We start from the raw sequence: 25,826 nt of genomic DNA on the forward strand, positions 1-25,826 counted from the left end.
ATTGGTTTAGAAACTTCATAGAAATCTCATCTATTTTCACATAAAATACATTTGAATTGATCATTAGAAAAGCAATATGATAACAACACGATAGGATTCAAGAATTACTAAAGAAAAAATAAGAAAATTAAAAAACGTGAGGAAGCTAAAAGAAAGTAGAGAAACGAAAAAGAAAACATAAATTAAAGATAGATTGAATTCAAAAAAAAATTTCTTGAATTCAAGAAGTCTATGATAGTAGCAAACTTGTTGTTGTATGTGAAAGAAAGAAAAGTGGACAAAACAAAAGAAAGAAAAATCAAAAAGAGATGAACTTATGATATAAGCGCTTACATCGGCATTCTTATGATGTAAGCGCTTACATCGGCATTCGTATGATATAAGCGCTTACCTCGGCAGGGCATTCAAATACTTATAAAAGGGGTATGCATTTTCATTTGCAAATCATCCCTCAACTTCTTCTTTCTCTCTTCAATTAATAAAGAGTTATTCTTTGTGTGGCTGTGGAGTAGGCAAAATTGCTGAACCACGTAAATCTTGTCTTGCCTTGTCTTGTTTTGTCTTGTCTTGTGCAATTTATTGCTTTTCTCTTCAAATATATTTCCCTTCTATTAGCCTGACATGTTTTCCAACAACTGGTATCAGGGCACAGACAGTATAATTCTAGTAGAAAAGTACGGTATCGGTGCAGGTACTATTCTCAAGAATAGTACGACATTATTAATCATCGTTACTATTCACAGGCACTATTCACATAAATTGTTTTTGTGAAAAATGGCATCGGAAGAAGGGAATGTTAAGATTGACAAGTTCAATGGCAAAGATTTTGGATTCTGAAAAATGCAAATAGAGGATTATTTGTACCAGAAAAAGTTACACTTACCTCTGACCGAGGTAAAACCAGAGAATATGGCCAAAGCGGATTGGGATCTTCTCTTGGTGTGATTCGTTTGACGCTAACACGAAATGTGACGTTTAACATCATTAACGAGAAGACCAATGCAGGCCTGATGAAGGCATTATCAAATATGTACGAGAAGCCATCTGCTTCAAATAAAGTCTATTTGATGCGTCGATTGTTCAACTTAAAGATGACAGAAGGTGGATCTGTTACAAAACATATCAATGAGTTTAATGTAATATTAACTCAGTTGAGTTCTGTCAATATAACATTCGATGACGAAGTCAGGGCATTGATTATACTATCATCTCTACCAGAGAGTTGGTCTGCAACAGTAACTGCACTTAGCAGTTCATCGGTAAGTACCAAACTCAAATTGGATGATATTAGAGACTTGGTATTAAGCGAAGATATTCGACGGAGAGAATCAAGTGATTCCCCAGGATTTGCTTTGAATACCGAAAGCAGGGGGAGAAACAGCCAAAGAGGACAAAGTCATGGTCGTGGCAGATCAAAGTCAAGGAGAAGAGGGCAATTCAAAAATCGCAAAGACATTATGTGTTGGAATTGCGATAAAAAGGGCCACTACAGTAGTCAGTGTAGAGAGCCAAAGAAGAAGAAGAACGATCAATACAAGGATGATAATTCAGCAAATACAATTGTTGAACAAGTCAGTGATGCACTAATTTGTTGTGCAGACAGTCCAGTCGAATCTTGGATTCTCGACTCAGGTGCTTCCTTTCACTCTACATCATGCAAAGAATTATTGCATAAATATATTGCTGGAAAATTTGGGAAAGTTTATCTAGCAGACGGCAAACCTCTGGACATTGTTGGGAAAGGTGAAGTTCATATAAAGACTTCACAAGGCACGCTATGGAAATTATAAAATGTCTGACATGTTCCTGGCCTCAAGAAACATCTGATACCTATGGGTCAGATTGACAGTGAAGGATATACAACAACATCCGGTATCAGATCGTGGAAGATAACCAAAGGAAATTTGGGTGTGGCACGAGGCTTCAAGAAGGGAACATTGTATGCAACTGTAATACAGCGAGATACTATAGCAACAGTTGATCATGGTCGTGATACAACATTGTGGCACCGGAGGCTCAGGCATATGAGTGAGAAGGGAATGAAGTTGTTGGCATCCAAAGAAAAGTTGCCAAACCTAAATCATATTTAATTGGGTTTGTGCGAAGATTGCATTTACGAGAAACAACAGAGAGTTAGTTTCTCAAATGTGGGAAGGACGCCAAAGAAAGAGAAGCTGGAACTAGTGCATACAGATGTGTGGGGACCAGCACATGTAACTTCTCTGGGAGGCTCACGCTATTATGTCATCTTCATTGATGATTTCACAAGAAAGGTATGGGTTTATTTTCTGAAAAATAAATCTGATGTGTTTGTTACCTTTAAAAGATGGAAAGCTGAAGTTGAAAATCAGACAAGTCTAAAGTTAAAATGTCTGAAGTCTGACAATGGAGGAGAGTATGATAGTCAAGAGTTTAAAGCATTCTGCTTTGAGAATGGTATTAGAATGATCAAGACAGCTCCTTGAACACTGGAATAAAATGGCGTTGCTGAGAGGATGAACAGAACCCTCAATGAACGATCCAGAAGTATGAGAATACATTCTGGATTGCCGAAGTATTTTTGGGCTGAGACTGTTAACACAACGGCTTACCTCATAAATAGGGGACCCTCTGTACCGCTGAATTTTGAAATTCCTGAGGAGGTATGGAAAGGAAAGGAGGTAACTCTCTCACATCTGAAAATATTTGGTTGTGTTGCTTATGTGTATGTAAACTCTAATGATAGAGATAAGCTTAGGCCAAGAAATGCTTCTTTATTGGCTATGGTGGTGATAATTTTGGTTATCGATTTTGGGATGATCAGAATAGAAAGATCTAAGACACAGGAATGTCACATTTATTGAAAATGTGATGTACAAAGACAAGCTTGAAGTAGAACCAACCAGCACCAGTAGACATATATCTGAAACAGTTGACTTAGAATAAATCTCAAAAAATGAAGTAGCTAGAGAGACTACAACTGGATCTAAAATTGAAGATGCTGAACCATAAGGTAAATCTGGATCAGAATCAGAACCAGAACAAGAGATAGAATCAGATGGAGAACCAGATCTGGAGTCAGGACTTGAATAAAATTTGGGATCAGTTAATCCTGAACCTACATTAAGGAGATCTAAAAGAGTCACGAATGCTCCAGATAGGTTAACTCTCTCTCTCCACTATTTACTTCTGACTGATGCTCGAGAACCAGAGCATTTTGTTAAAGCAATGCAGGTGATAAACTCTAATAAGTGGAAGCTAGCCATGAAAGAAAAGATGATTTCTCTTCAAAAGAATAAAACATGGATACTTACAGAGTTACCAAAAGGAAAGAATGCATTGCAAAATAAGTGGGTGTACAGGGTCAAGGAAGAGCATGATGGTAAGAAAAGATACAAAGCACGATTAGTAGTAAAAGGCTTTCAACAGAAGGAAGGGATTGACTACACCTAGATCTTCTCTCATGTAGTCAAATTAACTACTATCAGGTTGGTGCTAAGTATCGTAGTTGCAGAAAATTTGTATTTAGAGCAGCTAGATGTTAAAATTGCTTTCTTGCATGGTGACCTTGAAGAAGACATCTACATAAAGCAATCTGAAGGTTTTCAAGTTTCTGGTAAAGAAAACCTTGTGTGTAAGTTGCAGGAGAGTTTGTATGGTTTGAAACAAGCACCCCGACAATGGTACAAGAAATTTGATGGATTCATGCATAATAATGGTTTCACACGATGTGAGATGGACCATTGTTGATATATCAAAAATCTTGATAAATCCTATATCATTTTACGGTTGTACGTTGATGATATGCTAATTGCAGGATCTAGCATAAATGAGATCAACAGGGTTAAGCAACAACTGGCGGAGGAGTTTGAAATAAAAGACTTAGGACCAGCTAAGCAAATGCTTGGGATGAGGATTAGCAGAAACAGGTCTGAAGGAACCTTAAAATTATCTCAAGAAAAGTACATACAAAAGGTACTAAGCAGGTTCAGTCTTCATGATGCAAAGACCAGAAGCACTCCACTCGGAAGCCATCTTAATCTGTCGAAGGACCAATCACCTAAGAAAGATGAAAAAAGGAAATACATGTCCAAAGTTCCATATACTTCAGCAGCAAGAAGTTTGATGTATGTTATGGTTTGCACTAGACTTGACATAGCCCATGCAGTTGGAGTTGTCAGTAGATATATGTCAAATCCAGGAAAGGAGTATTGGGAAGATGTAAAATGGATATTGCGATATCTCAAAGGCACCTCAGGTATGGCACTTTGGTTTAAAAGGAGCAATATTATCTTACAAGGTTTTGCTGATGCAAATTTAGGCGGTGATCTGGATAGTCGAAAAAGTACCACAGGCTATATATTCACCTTGGGTGGTACTGCTGTTAGCTGAATGTCTAGACTTCAGAAAAGTGTTGCTCTATCTACCACTGAAGCAGAGTATATGGAAATCTCAGAAGCTGGAAAAATGATGATTTGGCTCAAGAATTTTCTTAAAAAGGTAGGTAAAGAGCATGACAATTGTGAGCTTTTTAGCGATAGCCAGAGTGCAATTCATCTTGCCAAGAATCCAGTGTTTCATGCAAGATTGAAGCATATCCAGTTGAGGTATCATAATATCTGAGAGTTGATAAGTGAAGAAACTCTTTCCCTGCAGAAGATACCAGGATCAAAGAACCCGTCAGACATGTTGACCAAAGTTGTCGGTGTTGACAAATTGAGGTTGTGCACTGCCTCAGTTTGCCTTCAAGACTGATAGGGTGAAGGCGCCACCAGAGAATAGCAAATCTTTATTTTAATTTCTTTCTTGATGTAACATATGTTTGAGGGGGAGATTGATAGTAGCAAACCTGTTGTTGTATGTGAAAGAAAGAAAAATGGACAAAACAAAAGAAAGAAAAATAAAAAAGAGATGAACTTATGATGTAAGCGCTTACATCGGCATTCTTATGATGTATGCGCTTGTATCGGCATTCGTATGATATAAGCACTTACATTGGCATTCCTATGATGTAAGCGCTTACATCGGCATTCTTATGATGTATGCGCTTATATCGGCATTCGTATGATATAAGCACTTACATTGGCATTCCTATGATGTAAGCGCTTACCTCGGCTGGGCATTCAAATTCCTATAAAAGGGGTATGCATTTTCATTTGAAAATCACCCCTCAACTTCTTCTTTCTCTCTTCAATTAATAAAGAGTTATTCTTTGTGTGGCCGTAGAGTAGGCAAAATTGCCGAACCACGTAAATCTTGTCTTGTCTTGTTAATTTTATTGCTTTTCTCTTTCAAATTTGTTTCCCTTCTATTAGCCTGACACGTTTCCCAATAACCTCTTTATTTTAACGCCCCCTGTCACCTCTATTGCTTAAGTTGCACATTTTAAACTTGAGCATCACTGGAGACATGGCCCAAGCTGATCCACCCATCACCAATTTTACCTGTGACGAAATGACGGTTCAGCTCTATATGCTTAGTCCGCTCATGAAATACTAGGTTGCGTGCAATGTACAAGGCTGCCTGATTGTCACAATATAAGGGAATGTGAGAAGAAGAAGGAAGATAAAAATCAGAGAACAACCTTGAAAGCCAAGTGACCTCAGCTGCAGCTTTACTTATGGCCCTGTACTCAGTTTCAGCAGAGGAAAAAGAGACCACAGGATGCTTCTTAAATTTCCGGCTCACCAAGGAATCACCAAGGAAAACACAGAAACCAGTCACAGATCGTCGGCTATCAGCACAAGAAGCCCAGTCACTATCACAATAGACCTTCAAGGAAAGATCAGATGAATTACTGAAGAAAAGACCAAACACAAAACTGCCCTTCAAATACCTCAACAAGTGTAAAGCAACCTGCATATGGGGAATACAAGGAGCCTGCAAGAACTGGCTGAGATGTTGAACTGCAAAGCTAATATCATCCTTGTATGGGTCAAGAAATTCAACTTACCCACCAAACACCTATACTCTTCAGGCTTGGTCAAAGGCATACCAACAGAAGCCTTTCGTTTCTCATTAATAGCAAGAGGACAAACAATAGCAGAAGAAGCAAAAGAATCCACTAAGTCAAGAACAAACTTCTTTTGATGAAGGAGAACATTAGGAATTGTAATGTAAGGTCTAGCGCATTGGTGTTTGCTTATGTCCTACACCTTTGGAAAATATCCAAAAGGCTATGAGATCATTCGCCCTCGTGAGACTATGTCAGGAGCCAATAAAGGCTACAATCTTAAGGTAATGGAGGCGCAGATGGATGATTACATAGCCAAGGCATAGAGACATCACTAATGTAGCTTTTGCCCCCCTTACTTGTACTCTTTCATTGTGGTTTTTCTTTTATTATTAATATAATAACTACTAGGCAGCCTGCTTAGTAGTATAATTTGCCAAAAAATAATAATCCAGAATCAGAATAGAGAACCTCAATCCCCAGAAAATAATTAAGAGAATCAAGGTCCTTGATTCTAAACTATGCATCCAGAAAGGCTTCTAAGAAGGAAATCTCACATAATTCAGTCCCAGTTAGGATGATATCATCCACATACACAGCTAAAATGACCAAAGAAGTCCCAGAACCCCTAGTAAACAGTGAGTAATCATACCATTGTCTGGAGGTCTGTCTCAAACCATAGAGGGACTTAAGCATCTTGCAAACTAAAGGAGCAGAAGAAGGCAAGAAGGAGGAACAGAAAAACCAGGAGGCACCTTCATAAAGACCTACTCATCGAGAAAACGTTTCATGAAAATCAACCCCCTTAACCTAAGTATCACCCCTAACAACCAACCTGGCCTTATACCTTTCCAAACTCCTATAAGCTTTATATTTCACCTTATATACCTATTTGCATCTTATAGGCTTTTTACCAGTAGGTAACTCAACAATATCCCAAGTTCTATTAACCTTCAAAGCCTCAAACTCCTTTCTCATGACATCCTGCCACTCAGGGATAGCAGCATCCTAAGAGTAAGTGTAAGGCTCAGGAATGTGGAGTTGAGTAGTGGTTGCATTGAAGGAAACAGACTCAGAACTAGAAGGGGCATGAAGAGATGCAGAGGAAAGAAGGGTAGGACATACATAATCCTGAAGATAAGCAGGAACAATATGAGGTCTGCCAGATCTTCTAAGTGGAGGAGGAGAAAAATGGAGAACAGAAGGGGGAATGGAGCTAGAAAAAGAAGAAACATTGAAACCAGGGGAACTTGAGGGAGGAGAAGGAGGAGTAGGGGTGAGAGAAGACTGGGGAGAAGGATCAGGAACAGGAGAAGAAAGAGAAGAGTGGGAATCATCAGAATATTGACCAGGAACAAAGGAAGAAGGTATAGCTGGACATGAGCAAACAGAGGATTTAGAGAAAGGAAAGATGCGCTCATGAAAAATCACATCTCTAGAGACAAAGCAGGATTTAGTGGACAAATTATAAAGTTTATAAACCCTTTTGCCAAAGAGGTAGCCAATACACACACATGGGATGGACCTATGTTGAGTAGCAAAGGCAGCCAAAAGACCTGAGATGAGAATAAAAAGGAGCCTTCCCAAATAGTAATTCATAAGGACTCTTGTGATTGAGAAGGGAGAAGGAAATCTATTGATCAGATAAGTAGTAGTAAGAAGACAATCACCCCAGAATATAATGGGAAGGTGAGACTGAAATAAGAGAGCCCTGGCAATTTCTAGCAAATTCATATATTTTCTTTCAACTACACCATTTTGTTGAGGAGTATGGGGATAAGAAGTTTGATGAATGATCCCCTTCTCAGAAAAGAAAAGAGAACCAAAAGAACCGGAACCTAACTCTAAGTCATTATCATTTCTTACAGTTTGAACTTTAGTTTGAAACTGTGTTTCAACCATAAAGATAAAAGCTTTTAACAAATCAAAAGCATTGCTCTTTGCCCCCATCAAATATGTCCAGGTAGCCCTGGTATAGTCATCTACTATAGTAAGAAAGTATTTAAAACCAGAATGAGTAGGAGTGGAATAGGAACTCCAAGTATCTATATGTATAAGTTGGAAAGAGTGAGTGGACTGAATAGAACTATCAGGAAAAGGGAGCCTAGTCTGTCTCGCTAATGGGCAAATGGTACAGGTGAAAGACTGTTTAGATGATAGTCCACCATCAAGACCAAAAATAAGTTTCATTTTGGAAAAGGGAATATGTCCAAGTCTATAATGCTAAACAATATCAGATTTATTCATTTTATTGGAATCAACCATGGTATTTACAGATGAAATATCAATAGCAATAATACTAGAAACTACACGTACAGAACAAGCACTACAACATTTTAAGCCTTTAACCACACCTAAAAAGTGTGGCCTAAACCATCAAAAAGTGTGGCCTTTGATCAAAGGTCACACTTTCCGACCTATGGCAACGCTTTTTCAGGGTGGCCTAAACTAGCCTAACTTTTGCCCTAAGGCAACGCTTTGCAAGTGTTACCTTAGAATTCCCTCTATGGCAACGCTTTTCATGTAGTACGGCAACATATTAACAGTGTGGTCTTTGTTACTCTTTAGGCCACACTTGTTAAGCGTAGTTCTTAAAAGAACACCTTTGAAGCGTGGCTTTTGCTACTATATAGGCCATAAATTTGTCAATCCCTATGCTACATGATATATATATATATATATATATATATATATATATATATATATATATAAAAGCTATATTCGATATAATATTTAAGTTTTTTAAAATATATATTTGATAATCACATTTAAGTATGAAGATCTCAAGCACTCAAATAACTAGAAGATAACAAGAAAATAATTCAAATGCATATATTTGTAATGAACTTCAAAAAATGAATAAATCTCTTGTGTAATACATCAACGAATAAAGCAAATTGCTAGCCTTGCAAAATCAAATATATTATTATAGTATCAGGAATAAAAAAAATCATTGTCCAAAGTCTTCATCATTAAACTCAAACAGATCAAATTGTCTCTTGGCTGCCATTTCCAATTTGCTCACCAAAACTTTCCTACATATTCAAAATGAAAGTAGTAATTAGATAGAAATTAAAACATGCAAGTGCAAACTTAGAGCAATGTGGTAGAGTTTTCCCCTTGAAAATTTAAATACACAGCACTATTCTAAGAACAAATGTCTGCTATAAATAGAAAGCTTAAGTCATCCAAGCTAGTAAGGGTAGGCTATACTATTTCTCCAATATTCATCAGTATTTCAATTAGTTGTATTTTTGAATTGTCATCAACACTTTCTTTGTGCTTATGTGAAAAATACATATCAGGAAATAGAAGGAGAAAAAGAATGATACATTCAAATTTCAATCAGTCATGTCCAATATAAGAAGGCAAATGTACATTCACTTGATCATGTTCCTTATAGAAAGACATCCAGATTACTAGCTGATAGCCTGATACATTGATGTTCTTACACATAAAGAAAGATTCTGTAATGACCCGGTCGGTCGTTTTGAGTGTATTAGCCCCGATCCCCTATTTTACTGTTTTCCCCGTATCTGTTTCGGCTTATGTGACTTGTCGGGAGGTCTTGTTTTGGTTTCGGAGTGTTATGGGACACTTAGTCCCTAAAACGGAAGTTTAAGTCTCAGGATTTTGACTGTAGTCGGAATTGCGTGAAGACGACTCCGGAATGGAGTTCCGTAGGTTCCGTTGGGTGATTTTAGACTTGGGATCATGTCCGGACTGTGAATTTGAGGTATGTAGCTAATTTATGCTTGAAATGGCGAAAGTCAAATTTTTGGGAAGTATGACGGGGGGTTGACTTTTTAATATCAGGATCGGATTCCGATTTCAGAAGTTGGAATAGGTCTGTAATGTTGAATATGACTTGTGTGCAAAATTTGAGGTCAATCTGACATGGTTTGGTAGGTTTCGTTGTCATTTGTGGAATTTAGAAATTTAGAAGTTCTTTAGGCTTGAATCCGGGTGTAATTGGTGTTTGGATGTTGTCTTGAGAGATTCGAAGGTTCGACTAAGTTCGCATGGGGTTATATGATTTGTTGGTATGATTGGTTGAGGTCCTGGAGGCTTCGAGGTGATTTCAGGTGGTTAACGGCTTGATGGGAGTTAAGGAAATGCAGCTGAAGCTGCTGCTACTGGTGTAACCGCACCTGCGGAATGGGAACCGCAGGTGCGAGTCCGCAGAAGCGAAGAAGGAGCCACAAATGCGGCCAAGAAGGAGCTGGGTAGGAGACGCAAGTGCGAAGATTTTCCCGCACCTGCGAGGGTCGCAGATGCGGGCAGCTGGGCATAGGTGCGAAGGATGGCCGCAGGTGCGATGGATTCCCGCACCTGCGATAGGCGGAGATGTGGTCTTGTAGCCGTAGGAGAGGAATCTAGGATTTTAAGTGGAATCCGTACCTGCGATGGATTTTCCGTAGGTGCGGCGTCGCAGATGCGATAGTGGGTTCGTAGATGCAAAAAGTCTGGGCAGAAGGTTTAAAAGCAAGGGTTCGCGATTTTAGTCTTATTTCACCATTTGAGACTCGGACTTAGGCGATTTTGGAGAAACTTTTCGAGGGAATTATTGCGGTAAGCTTCTTGTACTCGTTTTTTATCATAAATCTTGATTCCTCACTGATTTTTCCACCTAATTAGCGAGATTTTGAAGTGAAATTTGGGGGTTTAGGGCTTGAGAATTGGAGAGTGGATTTTGGAGATTTGGAGGACCAAATGATGTCAGATTTTGATGAATTTAGTATGTTTAGGCTCATGAGTTAATGGGCTTTCGGGTTTTGTAACTTTTATCGAATTTCGAGACGTGGGCCCGAGGGCCGGGTTTGAGCCTATTTCGGATTTTGGCTTATAATGTCGTGTTTTTCTTGTGAAATTTATTCTTTTAGCCTATATTAATTATATCGTACTGCTTGTGGCTAGATTCGGAGCGTTTGGAGATTGATTCGAGGGGCAAAGGCATTGCGAAGTAGGATTTTGCGTGGTTTGAGGTAATTAACAGTTTTAAATCTAGTTTTGATGGTATGAAACCCGAGAATTGGTATAATGTGAATATTTGGAGGTGACGCACATGCTCGGTGACGGGCGTGTGAGCGTGTACCATGAGGGATTGTTACTTGGTCCGTCCCGTGAGACTGTAAAGTCGAATAGCCATTGTTATCACTTGTTTTTCCTTGCCTTTGAGCAATTGACTGCCTTTCATATTAGAAACCATGCTTAGGCCTTATGATATCACTGTTGGGACCCGCAACTGTCGTATACTTGTGGAATTGACTGCTAATTATTGTCTTGTACTCAGTCACGGTCTTACTTGTGTGTTATATCTCTGTTCCCTCTCATTTCTTGTTGATACTTGTTGTATTCTCTGTTTGGGCCGATTATTTTGATAGTCTGTGAGCCTGAGGGGCTGGAGCGGTTAGTGACTGAGATAAGGCCTGAGTGCCAAGCTGTGAAATATGTGAGAGTATATAGATCGGGTTGCACGCCGCAACAAGCCTTCTGGCTATTTATGGACTGTGGATCGGGTTTCATGCCGCAATGAGCCTTATGTCTACTTATATGATTGGGTCGGGCTGCACCCCGCAGCGATATAGCGCTTGGGCTGGAAGGAGCCCCTCCGGAGTTTGTACACCCCCAGTGAGCGGAGATACCTATTGAGAGTGTGTATTGAGGGCTGAGAGCTGAGAGTATCAGCTGATGAGATGAGTTGAGGGACCGCTGCCTTGAGAGGATGTACTTGCTTTTATTTATTGTTGCACTCAGTTGCTATCTGATGTTGTTGTGAAATTTTTGGAAGATTCATATCTGTTTTACTTGGGCTCGAACTGATTTGACTTATACCACCGGATTTGAAAGCATGTTCACTCTTTACTGAAAACTTTTGAAATGATATGTATTATTATAGTTCGTTACTGCTTCTCAGTTCCTTATTTAATTCTGTTACTTGATGAGTTGGTTGTACTCATACTACACCCTGTACTTCATGTGCAGATCCAGGTGTGTACGGTTCTGGCGGTCACTGAGTTCGTGGGCGGGCTGATTATCGAAGACTTAAGAGGTAGTTGCCGGCGTCCGCAGTTCTTGTTTCTCCTTTCTTATTATCTTTTCTATCTTGTATTGGCATTTGGCACATAATGTAGTAGACTCTATTTCTAGAATGATTATTAGATGCTCATGACTTAGTGACACCCCGATGTCGGGCTATTTTTCTGCACTTATGTTTTATTTGGGTTATACCCCCATTTTTATAAAAAAAACTCCGATTATTTTAAATGTCTTAATTTATTTCTGTTAAATTTTGAAAGTATTTTGGAAAGGTCGGCTTGCCTATTATCATGATAGGCGTTATCACGACGGGTTAGGTTTTGGGTCGTGACAAGTTGGTATTAGAGCCTAGGTTACATAGGTCTCACGAGTCATGAGCAGGTTTAGTGGAGTCTTGTGGATCGGTACGAAGACGTCTGTACTAATCTTCTAGAGGCTGCAGAACCCTTAGGAAACTCCACATTCTTGAATTCTTGTCGTGCGAATCTGTTGATTCTAGTAACTAAACATCTGTTGTTTCATTCTCTCACAGATGATGAGGACTCGTACCACCAGTCAGGGCCGCGAGAGGCCGAGGTCGTGGTAGGGGAAGAGTTGGAGCCCGCACAGCAGCTGGGGTAGTACCTGCAAATCCACTGGTTGCCCCATATCAGGACCAGATTCCAGTTGTTGATGTACCAGCTCAGGCACCACCTGTGTCTATTGTGATTCTAGGGCTTCAGGAGGCCTTAGCTCAGATTTTAACCGCATGTACCAGTCTTGCTCAGGTGGTTTCTGTTCCGTCCGCAGCAACCACTTCTCAGGCCGGGGGAGGTGCTTAGACACCCGCCGCCCGCACACCAGAGCAGGTGGTATAGGGATTCCAGATACCGGGGGCACCACCAGCCCAGCCGGTTGTAGCTGCTCAGGACTATGTGGTTCTCGTCATGCCTGATGATGAGCACCGTCGATTGGAGAGGTTTGGGAGACTCCAGCCTCCATCTTTCAATGGTACCGAGGGAGAGGATGCACATGGCTTCTTGGACAGGTGTTAGAGGATACTCCATACAGTAGGTATTTTAGAGACCAGTGGGGTCTCGTTCACTACTTTTCAGTTCTCTGGGGTTGCCTTTAGTTGGTGGGAGGCTTACGAGAGGCGTAGGCCAGTCGGCGCAGCACCCCTTACCTGGTAGCAGTTCTCCGATCTATTCCTGGAGAAGTTCATGCCTCAGTCCCGCAGAGAGGAGCTGCGCAGGCAGTTCGAGCAGCTTCATCAGGGTGATATGTCTGTGACGCAGTATGAGATGAGATTTTTAGAGTTGGCCCATCATGCTATCTGGTTGGTTCCCACAAACAGGGAGAGGATTAGGAGGTTGGTTCCCACAAACAGGGAGAGGATTAGGAGGTTTATAGATGGCCTCACTTTACAGCTGCGATTATGACCAGAGAAAGAGTGTCTGGTGCTACTTTTGATGAGGTTGTCGACATTACGCGTTAGATTGAGATGGTTCACAGTCAGGAGAGGGTTGAGAGGGAGGCCAAGAGGCCTCGTGGACAGGGTGGATTTAGCAGTGTTCCTTCTGGGGGCAGTTCTACCACGGTAGGGGTCATCCTTTCAGACATGCTCAGACGGCTCGCCCAGTCCACCATGGTGCATCATCTGGCCATGGTTCACACAGTTATCAGCAGATCCATTCATCTCTCAGTGCTCTCCCATCTCAGAGTTTGTCCCGTGCTCCATCGGGTTAGGGCTCGTCTATGCCAGATCCTTCTACCAGTTATCCCGGTGCTCGGGGCTCCCTTCAATCCCTAGCACCAGCACCGGGGAATTTCTTTGAGTGTGGAGATATTGTCCCCACCAGGAGATATTGCCCCCACCTTACGGGAGGTCCGGCTCAGCAGAGGAGCCAGTCTATGACATTAGCACTAATTTCTTCACCACCCGATCAGCCAGCTCGGGATGGATCCCAGTCAGCTAGGGACCGCCCGAGAGGGGGAGGCTGATCAGGGGTGGCTAGGCCCGTTTCTATGCTCTTTCTGCCAGACTAGATGCTATTGCTTCGGATGCTGTGATTACAGGTATTGTCTCAGTTTGCCATAGAGATGCCTCTGTATTATATGACCCTAGTTCCACTTATTCATATGTGTCCTCGTATTTTGCTCATTATCTGGTTACGCCCGATGAGTCTCTAGTTGCATCTGTTCATGTATCACTCCAGTGGGCGATACTATTATTGTGGACCGTGTATATCGGTCATGTGTAGTGACTATTGGGAGTCTGGAAACTAAAGTGGATCTCTTGTTGCTTAGTATGGTTGATTTTGACGTGATTTTAGGTATGGATTGGTTGTCTCCATGTCATGTTGTTCTAGATTGTCCTGCTAAGACCGTGACGTTGGCGATGCCGGGGTTGTCAAGGGTTGAGTAGAGAGGCTCTATAGACTATGTTCCCAGTAGAGTGATTTCATACTTGAAGGCTCATCGGATGGTTGAGAAGGGTTGTCTATCTTATCTGGCCTTTGTGAGGGATGTTAGTGCAGAGACCCCTGCTATTGATTTTGTTCCTGTGGTGCGAGATTTTCCGGATGTGTTTCCTGCAGACCTGCCAGGCATGCCGCCCGACAGGGATATTGATTTCGGTATTGATTTGGTGCCGGGCACTCAGCCCATTTCTATTCCACTGTATCGTATGGCACCGGCGGAGTTGAAGGAGTTGAAGGAATAGCTTCAGGAACTCCTTGATAAGGGGTTTATTCGGCCTAGCGTGTCACCTTGGGGTGCACCAATTCTATTTGTTAAGAAGAAGGATGGTACTATGAGAATGTGCATTGATTACAGGCAGTTGAACAAGGTCACAATCAAGAACAAGTATCCATTGCCGCGTATTGATGATTTGTTTGACCAGCTTCGGGGAGCGAGGGTGTTCTCCAAGATTGATTTGAGGTCAGGGTATCACCAGCTGACGATTCGGGACTCAGATATTCTTAAGACAGCTTTCAGAACCCGATATGGCCATTATGAGTTCCTTGTGATGTCTTTTGGGCTGACCAACGCCCCAGCAACGTTCATGCATTTGATGAACAGTATGTTTCAGCCTTATCTTGACTCATTCGTTATTGTTTTTATTGATGATATCTCGGTGTACTCTCATAGTCAGGAGGATTGTGTTACAACGGTTGAGGGAGGAGAAGCTTTATGCAAAGTTCTCCAAGTGTGAGTTTTGGCTCAGTTTAGTGGCGTTCTTGGAACACGTGGTGTCCAGTGAGGGTATTCAGGTAGACCCGAAGAAGATAGAGGCGGTCCAGAGTTGGCCCAGACTGTCCTCAGCCATGGAGATTCGGAGTTTTCTCGGTTTGGCTGGTTATTACCGCCGTTTTGTGGAGGGCTTCTCATTTATCGCATCGCCCTTGACTAAATTGACCCAAAAGAGTGTTCCTTTTAGATGGCCGGAGGAGTGCGAGGAGAGCTTTCAGAAGCTCAAGACTGCTTTGACTACGACTCCAGTTCTAGTTCTACCATCAGCTTCTGGTTCTTACACAGTGTATTGTGATGCCACGCGGATCGGCATTGGGTGTATTCTGACGCAGGAGGGAAGAGTGATTGCTTATGCTTCGCGCCAGTTGAAGCCCCATAAGAAGAACTATCCTGTCCACGACCTTGAGTTAGCAGCTATTGTTCACTCCTTGAAGATTTGGCGGCAATATTTGTACGGGGTCCATTGTGAGATTTACACTGATCATCGGAGTTTGCAACATCTGTTCAAACAAAAGGATCTTAACTTGCGTCAGCGGAGGTGGTTGGAGCTTCTTAAGGACTATGATATTACCATTTTGTAACATCCCGAGAAGGCCAATGCCTTTGAGTCGCCGAGCGGAGAGTTTGGAGAGCTTAGCATATCTTCCAGCAATAGAGAGGCCACTGGCATTGGATGTTCAGGCCTTAGCTAGCCAGTTTGTTAGATTGGATGTTTCTGATCCGAGTCGAGTATTGGCTTGTGTGGTCTCTCGGTCTTCTCTTTATGATCGTATCAGGGAGCGTCAGTATGATGACCCCTATCTGCTTGTCCTTAAGGACACGGTCCAGAACGGTGATGCTAAGGAGGTCACTATTGGGTTTCAGGATAGACTACGCACAGCCCAGTCCAGACAGGAGAGTTATGCGGATCGGAAGGTTCGCGATGTTGCATTCATGGTTGGGGAGCGGGTCTTGCTCCGAGTTTCTCCTATGAAGGGCGTTATGAGGTTCGGGAAGAAAGGCAAGCTGAGCCCAAGGTTCATTGGTCCCTTTGAGGTGTTGGGAGAATTGGGGAGGTTGCTTATGAGCTTGCTACCTCCCAGTCTAGCGGGATTTCACCCAGTATTCCATGTTTTTATGCTCCGAAAATATCACGGCGATCCGTCTCAGGTGCTGGATTTCAGCTCAGTCCAGTTGGACAAGGATTTATCTTATGTTGAGGAGCCGATGTCGATCTTGGATAGGCATGTTCGAAAGCTGAGGTCAAAGAATTATGCTTCTGCGAAGGTTCAGTGGAGGGACCAGCCAGTCGAGCAGGCGACTTGGGAGACTGAGCATGATATGTGCAGTCGTTATCCTCATCTTTTCACCACTTAAGGTATATCTCTATGCTCGTTCGAGGACGAACGATTATTTTAAGAGGGGGAGGATGTAACGACCCGGCCGGTCGTTTTGAGTATATTAGTCCCGATCCCCTATTTTACTATTTTCCCCATATCTGTTTCTGCTCACTTCCAACCAAGAGGTTGTGAGTTCGAGTCACCCCAAGATCAAGGTGGGGAGTTCTTGGAGGGAAGGATGCCGAGGGTCTATTGGAAACAGCCTCTCTATCTCATGGTAGGGGTAAGGTCTGCTTACACACTACCCTCCCCAGACCCCACTAGTGGGATTATACTGGGTTGTTGTTGTTGTTGTTGTTTCTGCTTATGTGACTTACCGGGAGGTCTTGTTTTGGTTTCGGAGTATTTTGGGACACTTAGTCCCTAATATGAAAGCTTAAGTCTCAGAATTTTGATCGTAGTCGGAATTGCATGAAGACGACTCCGGAATGGAGTTCTGTAGGTTCCGTTAGCTCCGTTGGGTAATTTTGGACTTAGGAGCGTGTCCGGACTGTGAATTTGAGGTATGTAGCTAATTTAGGCTTGAAATGGCGAAAGTCGAATTTTTGAGAAGTTTGACCGGGGGGTTGACTTTTTGATATCGGGGTCGGATTCCGATTCGGAAGTTGGAATAGGTCCGTAATGTTGAATATGACTTGTTTGCAAAATTTGAGGTCAATCGGACGTGGTTTGGTAAGTTTTGGCGTCGTTTGTAGAATTTGGAAATTTAGAAGTTCTTTAGGCTTGAATCCGGGTGTAATTGGTGTTTTGATGTTGTCTTGAGTGATTCGAAGATTCGACTAAATTTGCATAGGGTTATATGACTTGTTGGTATGATCGGTTCAGGTCCCGGAGGCCTCGGGGTGATTTCGGGTGGTTAACGGCTTGATGGGAGTTAAGGAAATGCAGCTGAAGCAGCTGCTACTGGTGTAACCGCACCTGCGGAGTAGGAACCGTAGGTGCGAGTCCGCAGAAGCGAAGAAGGCTCAGATGCAGCCAAGAAGGAGCTGGGTAGGAGCCGCGGGTGCGAAGATTTTCCCGCACCTGCGAGGGTCACAGATGCGGGCAGCTGGGCGTAAGTGCGAAGGATGGCCGTAGGTGCGATGGATTCCCGCACCTGCGATAGGCGAAGATGCGGTCTTGTAGCCGCAGGAGCGGAATCTGGGATTTTAAGTGGAATCCGCACATGCGATGGATTTTCCGCAGGTGCGTCATCGCGGATGCGACAGTGGGTCCGCAGATGAGAAAACTCTGGCCAGAAGGTTTAAAAGCAAGGGTTCGCGATTTTAGTTTTATTTCACCATTTGAGACTCGGACTGAGGCGATTTTGGCGAAGATTTTCGAGGGGATTATTGAGGTAAGCTTCTTGTACTTATTTTTTATCATAAATCTTGATTTTCTACTGATTTTCCCACCTAATTAGCGAGATTTTGAAGTGAAATTTGGGGGTTTAGGGCTTGAGAATTGGAGAGTGGATTTTGGGGATTTGGAGGACCAAATGATGTCGGATTTTGATGAATTTAGTATGTTTAGACTCATGAGTGAATGGGCTTTCAGGTTTTGTGACTTTTATCGGATTTCGAGACATGGGCCGGGTTTAAACCTATTTTGGATTTTGGCTTATAATTTCGTATTTTTCTTGTGGAATTGATTCTTTTAGCCTATATTAATTATATCGTACTGCTTGTGGCTAGATTCAGAGCGTTTGTAGATTGATTCGAGGGGAAACGACATTGTGGAGTAGGATTTTGCGTTGTTTAGTGTAAGTAACAGTTTTAAATCTGGTTTTGAGGGTATGAAACCCGAGAATTGGTATAATGTGAAGATTTGGAGGTGGCGCACATGCTAGGTGACGGGCGTGTGAGCGTACACCGTGAGGGATTGTGACTTGATCCGTCCCGTGAGACTGTAAAGTCAAATAGCCATTGTTATCACTTGTTTTTCCTTGCCTTTGAGCAATTGACTGCCTTTCATGTTAGAAACCATGCTTAGGCCTTATGATATCACTGTTGGGACCCGCAACGGTCGTATACTTGTGGAATTAACTGCTAATTGATGTCTTATACTCAGTCACGGTCTTACTTGTGTGTTATATCTCTGTTCCCTCTCATTTCTTGTTGATACTAGTTGTATTCTTTGTTTAGGTCGATTATTATGATATTCTGTGAGCCCGAGGGGCTGGAGCGGTTAGTGACTGAGATAGGGCCTGAGTGCCGAGCTGTGAACTATGTGAGGATATATGGATCGAGTTGCACGCCGCAACAAGTCTTATGGCTATTTATAGACTGTGGATTGGGTTGTACGCCGCAACGAGCCTTATGGATACTTATATGATTGGGTCAGGCTGCACTCCGCAACGATATAGCGCTTGGGCTCGAAGGAGCCCCTCCGGAGTCTGTACACCCCCAGTGAGCGTAGGTACCTATTGAGAGTGTGTATTGAGGACTGAAAGCCTAGAGTATGAACTGATGAGATAAGTTGAGGGATCGCTGCCTTGAGAGGCTGTACTTGCTTTTATTTATTATTGCACTCAGTTGCTATATGATGTTGTGAAATTTATGGAAGATTCATATCTGTTTAACTTGGGCTCGAACTGATTTGACTTATACCACCGGATTTGAAAGCATGTTCACTCTTTACTGAAAACTTTTGAAATGATTTGTATTACTATAGTTCGTTACTGCTTCTCAGTTCCTTATTTAATTCTGTTACTTGCTGAGTTGGTTGTACTCATACTATACCCTGCACTTCATGTGCAGATCCAGGTGTGTACGGTTCTGGCTGTCGCTATGTTCGTGCGCGGACTGATTATCGGAGACTTACGAGGTAGTTGCCGGCGTCCGCAGTTCTTGTTTCTCCTTTCTTATTATCTTTTCTATCTTGTATTGGCATTTGGCACATAATGTAGTAGACTCTGTTTCTAGATTGGTTATTAGATGCTCATGACTTAGTGACACCCCGATGTCTGGCTATGTTTCTGCACTTATATTTTATTTCGGTTATACCCCCATTTTTATGAAAAACTCCAGTTATTTTAAATGTCTTAATTCATTTCTGTTAAATTTTGAAAGGATTTTGGAAAGGTCGGCTTGCCTAGTATCATGATAGGTGTCATCATGACGGGTTAGGTTTTGGGTCATGACAGATCCCAGAAATAATGGGTTTGACGAGAAAGCTAAATACACAAATAAATTTTATATATTTAATGAGAACGTGAGAAAAGGTATAACTCATAAACTATGTATTATGAAATATGTAATGGATAAAAAAATCAATCAATTAGTTAATCGTTCACACTTTCAATTTTCAACTTACTCTTTATTTCTCCTAATTCAACCTGATTAGATTCCTTTTTTTGGAAAGTAACTTGAATCACTTTTCTTAAATGGAAATCTTACTCTTTCTCACATTACCAGATGGGTTATCTATTCATTTCTCCCAATTCAACTTGATCATTTTTTTCTCAACGTTAGCTTATAATAATACTACTCTATGTATCTTAAACATGTTTTCCCCTAGCTACTAATTTTTCCAGAATATCGAACTATATCTCTAAGCACTTCTCAATATAATTCCAAACAAATGGTGTCTAACCCTTCATCCAAACAGGGAAAAACAGTCAAATTTGCCCCTCCGCTATCAAAAATTAACCTAAAACATGCGGTGTACCATGGTATCTTAAACAATCAAAAAATACATTTTCAAGAATCGAACGACGAGTTGATCCAGAGAAACATGGAAGATGCTGGCCTCACAGCCCATGCACTCTTCGCTATCAACTACCGCCACAAGATTATCAAGTTTCACATAAGATTTGGTATGAAATATGAAGCTACTACTTCCAAGCAAAAGTGGCAGCATCTAAAAGATGACAAAATAGTTCATATATACCAGCACTGAGCAAGATATGCATAAAAAGATGAAAAATGAAGATAATATAATACATGATACAAATTATAACACCAATATAGCAACATACTATGTGTATTTTTTCCAAGGGCTAGATACCACAAATGACTTGAACACATTCTTGTCCACGTACAAAAGCACACACTACTTTAAAATGACAACAATTACAATACTATCAGATATGAGTATGAGATATACATATAAAGGACTAAAATAAATTGCAAAAATAGAAGAAAATCTATATATGTTACAGTATTCATGAGATCAAAGTGTAATCTTTATGTTGTAATGATTCAATAACAGAACCTATGGACAATAATCATGTTTTATTGGCCTTTCTGTTTTCTAATCATCTAGACATCTAGTCACATTCTCTCTAGAGTTGAATATGATACTTGTTCCTAAAACCAACATATTAGAAATTCTTTCTGTTACTAAAATATTTATGTATTCTTTCCATTGGCAGAATATTTTGAAATTCTTCAATTACTAGTCTAGTATGACTCTGTTGCTTTCTTGTGTTTAACTATTGTATATTAATAGACAAATTCGGTAAGTGAACTTCTTCTCTAAAAAGGAAAGTTCACTTCAGTCAATAAGTCAACAGAACAAAATTTTCAAATGCACCTAATTATATGTCACAAGATATAAATACTTCCTAGTAAATTCCAGTATAGTTGCCTAGTATCCTTACAATACAACATGTATTTCTAAGCAAATCCAAACACAAGAGTTCATTGAAAAAAATAATGAACGGATAGTCATGGAGATGATTCAACGCATGTAAGAGGTTAAAAATCCAGTGACCAATTTTCACTATTACAGAGTTTTTACCTGTAATAGTAGCGTTGGAGGGTGTAGGTACTAGGTAAGCTAGGTAGAATTTACAATACTCAGCTATAAAATGATCTAACCTGCACACAAAAAATATATAAACATAACATTTCAGCCAAGAATTCAAGTAAAGAAACAACAGACTTAAGGCAAGCAAACACAGTGAAAGCTAGTGAAACAGTTGATAGAGTTAATATATCCTAACCATCAAGATGCTCCCCATACAAAAACAAGAAAATATTTTGATTATAAATTACTGATATCAGTGAAAGCTCAGAAATCCTATATACGTTTAACATAGCAGTTTCACATCTTTGAAATTCTTTCGCTCAAACTAATCTCAAGCATTAAAACAATTGAGAACATTACAGCTATAAATGCCTGGTTGACCTCTTGGTCAATGAAAATATTTTAGCAGGCCGAAAAATAGTAAGCAAAAGCAAGCACATCTGATGTCACTCTACCCAAATTACAACCAATCAGTCAAGTGTGAAATAAAGATCAATATGGTGTATGTATATGTGACATTATGAACATTCAAAACTCGTACCAAACAAAATGCAGATAAGATCTTTACCAACTTGCATAATTCTTTTCTTCATAGCATCTTTTTTGAAGTTCATGGACATCAAGAGATCTTCACCAACTTGCCTCTTTCTTTTCAAACTTGGCCAAGATGTTATAAAACTTCACATTAATTACCAAAATTTCAAAAAAATAATAATAATAATAACTTTACCAAATTGGACTCCTCATTTTCAAACTTTAGATGGTATTATTTTATCCTTAATAAGAAAGGAGATTAATAAACTACAAAGTGAAGAACTATTTTTAATTTGTGTCCAGCTTCTTCAACCAAGAATAAAAAGGCATGGCGAAGAGAAAGTTCATTAGATAGTTGGTAAGTCACCCCTTCTTATCCAATAGCACTTGAAACACTCAAAAATTAATAAATAAAATGAAATAGGAATTCAACAATAAAGTTATATAGCAACAAAGAATAAAATGATCTAATATTTCACTACCGATATAAGAATGAACATACAAGACCCAGAAAACTAATAAGACCTAAAAATAATGTCGTATTACCTGATGCCTTATTATTCCTTAAACAACCAAAATAAGAGCAAACAAAACAAGAACCAAAAAAAACTTTCTGATGAGTGAGAAACCAGAAAGGTTGAATTCCCAAAAGAAGGAAAGCTTATAGGGTTTATCAGTATCGATTACCTCTGCGAAAGTGCGTGAAGGATCGGTTCCTTGAACTTGAGTGGCCCTGTATCCCTTGTGGAGGTAAAACTTCTAGAAGCCTGAAGAAACTCACAAAGGTGGTGTCGATGGAGATTTCAAAAATTGGCGGAGGTTTCGAAGAGTCGAAGAGACAAACTTAACGAACGATTTCGAAAGGATGGTCATAGCACCTGATTTGCTTTTTCAAAATGGGGAAAATATTTGAATATTTCACTAAAAGCAATAAAGGGGGGAATTTTGTGGGGGGAGGAAAATATTTTTTTGGGTTATTTTAGAGCACACTTGGAAAGTGTTGCTTTTAGAATATAAGCTTAGCACACTCTGAAAGCGTTGCCACATGAATGAATAAGCGTTGTCAATTACTTTGTGATTTGGCAACGCTTAAATTGCGTTGCCTTATCACTTAAAAAGAACGCTTATTAAGAGTGGCTTAAAAACCGTAGCCAAAAGCTATCAACAAAGGTCACCCTTTAAAAATATTTCTATAGATACCTTTGATAACACTTTTCAAGCGTTGCCCAAAGTAAGTGTGGCCTTAGGCCAAATTTATTGTAGTGAAGCAACAGAAGAACAAGAATTGACATCAACAGATTCAACAAGAGAAGTAGCATGGTGGAACGGCTTGTAAAGTCCATTGTCCAGTCTACCAAGTACCACCGGCTTCTTCACTGAAGAGCCCTGGAAAGTGCAAGCAGACTTGGTAAACTGTACAATATCATCACAATGAGACAAAAGCTTGTGGACAGATACGAGATAATGTTTAAAACTAAGGATGTAAAGAACATTATGAAGGATTAAATCAGGAAATAAGGCTAAAGAGCCAACATTGGTAACCTTCACTTTATACCCATTTGGAAGAGACACAAGGTAAGGAATAGGAAGAGTGATTATATCAAAGAGTAAACTCCTAATAGAAGTCATGTGATCAGTATCTCCAGAATCTATTATCCAAACAATGTCATTCACACTAGACAACATACAAGCTCCATAAGAAACACCCTCATAAGGCATGAGCTTACCAGCAAAGTTAACAGAAGCCAGGAGAGGTGGAGAATGTGGGGAAGAAGAGATATGGGATTGTTGTAAGAAGATCATCAGTTGAGAGTATTGATCCTTGGTAAGGTAAGGTATGACAGAGGACTATTCATTCTCAACAGGACCATCAGAACCACAAGGCACAGAAGAGCCACCAGAGGATTCAAGCTCAACATATCCAGCAGTTCTGCGAGGGGGAGGTCTCCTTTGTTAAATTGGGAGGATATCCATGCAATTTATAGCATTTATCTTTAGGATGCCCAGGTTTCTTGCAATATTTGCATATGACAGAAGACCTGGGAGCCTCAAAGGAAACCTTGGAAGGAAATGATGGCTTAGAAGTCCCAACATTGAATGAAGCAGAGTGTGGAAAATTGGGAGGCAGAAGACACCTACCTCTGCTTCCCATCAGACAATAAGATGTTGTACACATTCCCAACAGATGGAAGTGGTTTCATCATTAAACTGTTGCTGTAATTTTGCAAGTAGGTATCATTCAGGCCCATAAGGAACTGATAAACCTTCTGCTCTTCATCCTCAGCAGCCTTACCCCCACACAGTGCAAACCCTGACCTTATAAGAAGCTATTTCAGCCCAGAGTTGTTTGATTTTATTAAAATAAGAAGCTATGTCTAAAGACCCTTGAGAGATATATGCTAATTCTATCTTTAGTTCAAAAAATCTTGCCCCATCAGCCTTACCATACCTCTCCTCCAATTAACACTAAATATCTTTAGCATATTCAGAATATTCTACACTACGAGATATTTCTTTTGATAGGAAATTAATCAACCATGAGACCACAAGATCATTACACCGTTGTCACTGGTGTACCAGAAGAGATCCTGGAAGAGGCCTAGTAGAGGTGCCATTGATAAAATCAAGCTTGTTATGAATAGAGAGAGTAACCAAGATGTTTCTCCTCCAGCTACCATAGCAACTTCCATCAAATGGACTAGAGACCAAAGAGGTTCCCAGCACATCTGACGGATGTACATATAATGGATGACATGAATGTGTAAAATCATCTTCATAAAATACAGTACGAGATGTAGCAGAAGAAGAAGAAGGTGTAATTACAGGATTATCATTCGTCATTGAGAGAAAATATAGCAACAAGGAACAATAAGCAATTCAGCAAAACAAATTGATGAAATATGAAAATAGAACTGGTTTACTTTCCTCTTTTGCAACCGAAAAGAGAACAGCCTTGAGAACAAAGTTCCGGCGACGCAGCGAACACCGACGAGAAAAACCTAGCTCGAAGCAAATGAGCAAATCGACCCAGGTACATTAAACAATTGAGAGAAGTAGTGAAAACCAGCAGAAACAGACGATAATCAAGAGGAATCACCCAAAGAAAACCCTAATCCAATGTGAACGCAGTCCAAACGAAAAGCTCGACGAAAACTAAAGAGGGTAACATCGATCGAAAGATAATGAGACGATCTACCAGAATCTACGCTCTGATACCAAATTAAAAATTGAGATTTACAGAAAAATTGATAAAATGTAAAGTAAGGTTCATGGGTTTGAGAGAAGGTTCGAGAGAATCTAATTTTTTCTCTATCTGAGAAGTGTAAAGTCTGTCCAATAAAATAAGAGTCTCTAATAAAAATAGTGGGCCTGACCCGGTGGACCAACTAATGCAAAATTATGGACTTAATACAAACGTGGACCTAAGTTACACAAATAGCTCAAATAGTCAGCCTTTTATCTAATATCCTAACAGAGGAGGAAGAGGAAGGGTAGGGGAGAGAAAGAGAAAGAAAAAATATATTTAACGACCTCCGGGTCACTTAAACTTGCACCGGATTATCGTCCCGGTAAAGTAACTTACAACTTTTCTATTTGAACACCTAAACTCGTACATATGTGAGCGTGCGTGAGTATAGTAATTTTTGATTAAAAAATTTTTACAATGAGGAAAAAATAATAAATGAAAAAGAAAGAAAGAAAGAAATGCCCCCATCCCATCGCTTTCTTTACCTGTACACCCTTTCCCCCTTCTTCCTCGACCATTGTCCTCCAACCCCTAAACCAGTACATCCATTTTCTTCCTCTTACTTCCAAATCAACCCCAATAGTTTTACTGTCACTAAGCACCCTTCAATTTTCTCTCAAGATATTCTTCCACTGAAAGTTAAGAATATAGTTGAGAGGGAAATTAAGAATCCAAAACTTGCATGCCAATTTTCAAAATAGGGAAAAACAAAGAAAAAATTAATTTTGGA

General features: G+C 40.4%; 1 protein-coding gene and 1 long non-coding RNA gene across 2 annotated transcripts; both read right to left on the reverse strand.

The window, feature by feature from the left end:
- Positions 1 to 5,364: 5,364 nt before the first annotated feature.
- On the reverse strand, positions 5,365 to 8,122 carry LOC142166962 (uncharacterized). The gene is made up of 4 exons (XM_075227024.1): positions 7,058 to 8,122; positions 6,884 to 6,940; positions 5,937 to 6,128; positions 5,365 to 5,835 (listed from the first exon to the last, which is right to left on the reverse strand). Exons 1-4 carry the CDS (start codon positions 8,120 to 8,122, stop codon positions 5,365 to 5,367), a joined length of 1,785 nt encoding a protein of 594 aa, XP_075083125.1.
- A 657-nt stretch (positions 8,123 to 8,779) lies between these two features.
- LOC107806090 (uncharacterized) lies at positions 8,780 to 22,853 on the reverse strand. The gene is made up of 3 exons (XR_001652581.2): positions 22,537 to 22,853; positions 21,307 to 21,386; positions 8,780 to 8,967 (listed from the first exon to the last, which is right to left on the reverse strand). It is a non-coding gene; the product is annotated as an uncharacterized LOC107806090 (long non-coding RNA).
- Between the last annotated feature and the right edge of the window lie 2,973 nt (positions 22,854 to 25,826).

The sequence above is a fragment of the Nicotiana tabacum genome, chromosome 2 (assembly GCF_000715075.1).
Source record: "Nicotiana tabacum cultivar K326 chromosome 2, ASM71507v2, whole genome shotgun sequence".
NCBI classification, from domain to species: Eukaryota; Viridiplantae; Streptophyta; class Magnoliopsida; order Solanales; family Solanaceae; genus Nicotiana; species Nicotiana tabacum.

Excerpts from the sequence above, each read along its gene's own strand:
- LOC142166962 (XM_075227024.1), bottom strand. The coding sequence starts at position 8,122 with ATGAAACTTATTTTTGGTCTTGATGGTGGACTATCATCTAAACAGTCT. Across the intron at positions 6,129-6,883 it reads AGGAGTTTGAGGCTTTGAAG|GACATAAGCAAACACCAATG; the intron begins GTTAATAGAACT and ends CCAAAGGTGTAG. Across the intron at positions 5,836-5,936 it reads CTGAAGAGTATAGGTGTTTG|GTTGCTTTACACTTGTTGAG; the intron begins GTGGGTAAGTTG and ends CCCCATATGCAG.